Source organism: Macaca fascicularis, chromosome 18 (genome assembly GCF_037993035.2).
Source record: "Macaca fascicularis isolate 582-1 chromosome 18, T2T-MFA8v1.1".
NCBI classification, from domain to species: Eukaryota; Metazoa; Chordata; class Mammalia; order Primates; family Cercopithecidae; genus Macaca; species Macaca fascicularis.
The window spans coordinates 56,002,325-56,008,324 of NC_088392.1; the positions used below are offsets into that span (position 1 = coordinate 56,002,325).

At 33.8% G+C, this 6,000-nt stretch overlaps 1 protein-coding gene across 12 annotated transcripts in view; it reads left to right on the top strand.

Moving 5' to 3' along the window:
• Positions 1 to 5,282, top strand: part of NOL4 (nucleolar protein 4) — a 390,355-nt gene extending 385,073 nt beyond the window's left edge. For all 12 annotated transcript variants that reach the window (XM_045378145.3, XM_074022191.1, XM_065533935.2 and 9 more), the window contains one exon: positions 3,357 to 5,282. In XM_045378145.3, the coding sequence (XP_045234080.1) occupies positions 3,357 to 3,550 (194 nt within the window). In that variant the 3' untranslated portion in view covers positions 3,551 to 5,282. The remainder of the gene's footprint in view (positions 1 to 3,356) is intronic.
• Positions 5,283 to 6,000: the final 718 nt, after the last annotated feature.

A 6,000-nucleotide genomic window follows, 5' to 3' on the forward strand; every position in this document is an offset into this window, starting at 1 on the left:
AAGCAATTACATTTTTACAATTTTAGATGACTTTTATGGTAATAATAATATTTCCATATATTAGAGGTTACTTTACTTCAGTAAGTCACATTAAACCATTGTGTTTTATGTCTAACTAGTTTTGTTTTAACCACAACTAGTGTTATTAATAACATCACTTATTTCCTATTTCTTAAGTACTGGCTGTAGAAAAATCTGGCACTTCTCATTTATTGATTATACAAACATTGATTAGTCACTGATTATTATTGAGGCTTCCTTTGTGCCAGGCACCAACACAGCTCCATAGAATGATATGGTAAATGAGACACAAAGGGTGCCTGCATTTATGGGCCTTGCATTCTTACCTTCAGTCTAATTTTTGATAAATATAAATGTATGCCATAGTCTTTCAAAGAGAATTTACACTGCTAAAAACAAAACTTTGTCCTAAGGGGCCCTACTACCTAAGGATAAATGACACTAAAATATGATCACAAAAACAAGTCTATTTAAAACAACAACCAAAAATGCACCATAAATAGGGGAGAAATGTTCAGCTCATAATTTGAAAAAGAAAATGAAAAAGAAAATGAAGAAGTAAAATGAAAATACACATTTTCATTTAACTGAAATTTATTTGTAACTTAAATATCCCTCAAACCTCAAAAAAATGAATAAAGAATTGGTTTTGATATGTGGAGCTTAATTTTTCAAACAGCATTGTATGTTAACATGAAATACCTTTTATCTCTTATTTATCTTTTCAGAATGATCATAAAGCAGGTTTGCATCACTTTGGTAAAAATGTGCGCACTTATATAAATGTGGACCTAGCAAGTTGCCTTGGTGTTTGCCTTTAACCTTGGATATCAAAATCATTTCTCTTGAAGTATCTTTTTTGTCATTATCCTTGGTCATTTTCTTGTTAACTGGTCCAGCTTTTCCAGAACCATGCTTCTCAGTAGCCTTTTGTGAGATTTAAGCAGGTCTCCAAGAATACTTTCCTAGACTTCACTAAATTTAGCATCTTTATAAAATTTGAATTTTTACTTGTAATTGATATGCATTCTAATCAGATCATATTGTTGGGGTTGATTAAGCCAAACCAGTCAAGTATGGGATTCACTCAATGAGGAAGAAATGAATGGTAGTGACAAATCAGTGAGGGCTATTTGGTCACTAGTGAAATATCTTGTTTATTTGCAAATATTTTTATTTTAGCTTGATTCCTCACCCAACCCCATAGTAGTGAAGACATGAATAATAAACACTCAGCTAAAGGACTACTTACAGTTTTGGTTTATGCACTCTATCCTGATCCTGCAGATCTGAAAGAAGCCAGGATAATGATGTCAACTGTCTTCCAGACAAAGAATAATAATAACTTGGAGGTGTGAATAGCCTCTAAATGGCAGAGCTTTCTCTAGACTATGCCTGTGCTAACAAAGGTCTGAAGGAAAGTGAAAGCTGGGTCTTGGTTTGGAAGCTTAGAACATTGAGCCAGTGGTAGAGTGTAATTCACAAACTGCCGAGTAGAATAAAATCAATCTCCCTCACTTCAGAAAGAATTGGCGCCCTTGCCTCAACTGTTTCTCATTTCTAGTTAAGGATGTCAATCAACTTGGATTGACAGCAAAAACCATCAAAATGTTACACCTTGTAATGAAATAATGATAGTCAGCCAACCAGATACTAGATAACTACACAGCTGAGAGGAAAACCCTTTCAATATCTGTTATAAAGATCTATCCTGGTACTGGGCCTCTTAAATATAAAGAAAAACAAAACTTCAAGTGGGTTCATCTGGAGACCACTACTTCTGTTATGCCTTTTTAATCCACTCAGAACTTTCCAAATAAACTCAATGATGTTAATGATTTTCCTCAATACAGGTTCAGTAACTTCTGTTTGCAAAGGTGACATCGCACATCTCTCTTCCAGCTTGTCATGTCAGTCTCATGATTTTGTAAATAGCAGAACAAATGGAAGCTAAGTCCTGCTAGAAAAATCAAAACTTTGAGAGGCCACTACAGAAGTGGAAATACATTTCTCTCAGATGTCAGAGTTCTTGTGTGCTAGTCTCATCTCTGCTCTAATTAAATTCCATGTGAAGCTATTTCCCTCTCATGGGACATCTCATCTCCTTTGTGGAGGTGGAGAGTGGAGGGGGTTGGGTCTTGACCTATCTCCATCATGCTTCAAGGAGAACCAAAAGGATAAAATAACATCTCTTGTTTTAGTTCACGAAATGAATACCATTATCTGAAAATTTACACATGGTTTGGAAAAATCTGTTAAAACATTTTCAAGTTATAGAATCATTACAGTTTTGGAGCACATGTTTAGTTATGTGCTTAGTACTGTTTTATTCAAGGATTTAAATTTAATACTGCAATTTTAATAATTACAGTAAATAATGTCAGCTAAGAACTATAAAAGTGAACACTTAATAATTGAAAGAAGTATCTTCCCAACACAAATGACTGAATGAAAGATTTTAAATACCTTTATAAATAATTTTTAAATAAAAATTTACAAAATGTTGTCAAAAAGCATACCCACCAGATGGCTTAAATATGTAGGAAAAGAAGGTTTCGGCACATGAATGTGTTTTGTGCAAATAAATACAGAGACGGCATTAAAAACACTTAAGTCAGTATTCCAAATATCTAGGTTCTCTGTGGTATTGTTTGCAGTAATCACTTACTTATTGCACTTCTAAAACAAATTCCAATGTATTATGTCAACACTTTTAATACTAATCAGCCTGGTAAACAACATCTGCCTGAAAGGAATAATAATAATAATAATAATAATATACCTAAGTCAAGTCCTTATTGTGCCACTTAAATGTTGTTAAACTCTAAACATATTTCTGAAGTCATTTAGTCCTTAGTTTCCTTTTTTCTAAGTTGACTAGTTTGTACTCTAAAGTCATTAACATCACAGTTTTTTTTTAATTGCAAATTGATGGGGTCTAAGCTATCTGTTAATGAATGTAACAAATGAAAAATGTTTGTAATTCTCATCATTTTATGCTACTATGAGAAGCTTCTACAACATATGGAAGACAGATTTAAAATTGAATTTTTCAAAACACACATGTTCCAAGAAAGTTTTCACCATCTCTCCGCAGCAAGAGGTGATTTCCAGAGGCTGATTCGGGCATCTGAGAGAAGTCCAAAGAGAAGCCACTCAGTTACCATTACATTGCTCATTAATCTTTCTGAGAGTAGATGTATTTGATTAAAGAGATCACTAGCTTCTCGTGGAAGAATTCATGAATTCTTCAACTATAATTTATTGAATGCTCACATCCAAGATGCTAGAACAAATAATATTTATGTCTAATTTTGTGATGATTTTCTTTCTAGGACCCACTGATCTCAGCATGAAGAGGCAATTGGCGACTAGCTCAGGATCCTCCAGCAGCTCAAACTCCAGACCCCAGCTGAGTCCAACTGAAATCAATGCCGTGAGACAGCTTGTTGCAGGATATCGAGAGTCAGCTGCATTTTTATTGCGATCTGCAGATGAACTGGAAAATCTCATTTTACAACAGAACTGAGACAGACAACCACCATATTCACTGAGGTCTAAATTTGCAGTTTCCACTAATGACATTTTGATTTCCCAACAGAGATACTTCTGGTCTTACTGCAGTCTTTTAAGAGAAATACTTCCATTATGCCACATTGTCCTTGATCCATAAGTGATGTGTTAAGGTGCTTCAAAGGAACTCTGGCCTCTGAAGTACTTGAGATACTTTAATATGTCCAGCCTATTGCTTTTTGTTTTAGTGTGTCAGCATAAATATCAGGGGCATAAAAGGCTATCTGTTCTTAATTCAAGGATAAAACAGAAGAAGCTTGTGGTATAAAACAGTAGTTCAAGATTCAGCTGAAATATTAGTGGAATTTGCTACTGACTCATTGGACTGAAAGCTGAAGTACCTGGCAAAAAAAAAAAAAGCCAAATTTCTTGTTGCTACAGGATATAACAACAATGAAAAGGATCTTGTATTTTAAAAAAATATATGTAATTTTTATAAAAAGAAAACTTGTTTTTCATTCAAACTTGTCATTTTTACTTTGGTAACTTTTTCATAGGTCCTAAAAGAAAACTGTTTTGAGAAACTACTGTAAGTACCTTTTCCACATCCCTTGCCTTCTCCTCTTTCCAAATTCTTTCTACAAAAATAACACTTGATGCTGGAAAAACCCTTGCCTACGTTCTTTCAATCATCACATCAGGAACTACTTCCAAGAAAAGCCTGCATTTCTGCACTCATGCTGTTCTCAAAAACCCCACTCAACACTGCAACTTTATCATAGCAGTTTTCATCCCAGAATTTCTTTAATGTTAAGACAAGACATATCATTGAAAAAAAATCACACCTTGGTTTCTTAGAGCTGCTCGTTCCTGATTGCCGCTGCTGTCTCCAGGCATCCCTCTAGCAGCAACTGGATGTAGATGACTGAATGTTAAGAGGTTGCAAGTGACAATCTGAAAATTTGCACTCTTGTGTGTAGTTTTCTTTTCATTTCCCTCAGAAATAGTTTCCAAAAAGATCATTACATCTCCTGATATGATTTGTATAATTTTCAGTTCTAGCTAAAAATAATGTAAAGAACTCTCAGCGGATGCAGCTGCAACTTACAATGAACTGTGCCCTCCTATTCCCCATATTTTATCCTTGTTTCTTATTTTATAGTGTGGGATACACATGAGTGGTGTTTTCTTTGTGCACTGAGGCAAGCCTATTTTTAAAATATTTAGGGAGAAGTACTTTCGTTCATGCTTCTTGTACAACTTTTTTCTGTTGTTTAGCTTTGGTTGGATTACAAATTCTTTGTGCATTCCTGAATTTGCCTTATTTCATGTAAAATTTATGTCATTCAGTTTTTGACCATGAGTTTGAAGCATCAGTGGTATTTCTTATCTACTTGTTACATATAGTTTTTCAAGTAATGACTGTGATTGTGACCGAGTAATGTGCACTTTTTCTTGTAACTGTGGACATTGCTATGCTTTTTTCTTCTAGTGTTTCTAGAATTACTGTTCCTTACAGTTACGTAAACAAAAAACAAAACAAAACAAAAAAAACTTTTGTGATACTGTTGGTGAATATAATGTGAAAATCTTATTGAAATATGAGTATTTTGGGAATACATAGCTGCACAAACATCTTTTAAGATGTGGATTTAGAGTTTGCTTATTTAAATGAAAATTCAAAAATTGAGGGCTGGTATAATTTTCTCTGTTTTGTTTGGTTTAATAAACAGATTTCTGTGTTAAAACAATGATTGTCAAACCTTATAAACTTTCTGAGGGATATAATGCTTAATTTTTAGCCATTTACTTTTAAAATCTAAAAGGCTATTTTCTACCTACATTTAGCACAAAATTGGCACTTCAAATTTATTTCTCAAGAATATCCTAATATCCCCCAGGGTCTCAACATTCATTCTAGTAAATGATTTATTCCAAGAATGGGTAAGGAAATTAGGAAGCCAAGACTGCTTCATCTGATTATTCAAATATGATTAGAGAATATTTTTGTATACTTTATTACTTTTTTTTTCAGGAGTAACCTGTTTTTTAGTTCTTCCTGATTTAACATCTTGGATGAAACACGTGCTTGTTTTAAGTGCATATTTTATACTTTTCCTTTTGCTATAATAGTATTTAAAGGCTTGGACAGGGTTTCTATTTTGCAAATTAACACTCAGGCTTGAATTCAGCATATATGTCAAAAATTCTTGATGGTTAAGAAGCAAAGGGAGTAAAGAAGCTAAATTCCAACAAGGTGCTCTTGTTTCTATTTCATTTTCATCTTCAGTTATGACTCCCACATTCACTCACCAAGGTCAAAATACCCAAAATCTGTGTTCCGCACATTTGTTCAAAAGAATGAGCATATTGGGACTCTCATCATTCCTGGGAGAGTACAATGGTCAAAATGAAGTCCATTTTTTTCTTTACTTGTACCTGAAAAACAGCCTGGTCCTTTTTTTA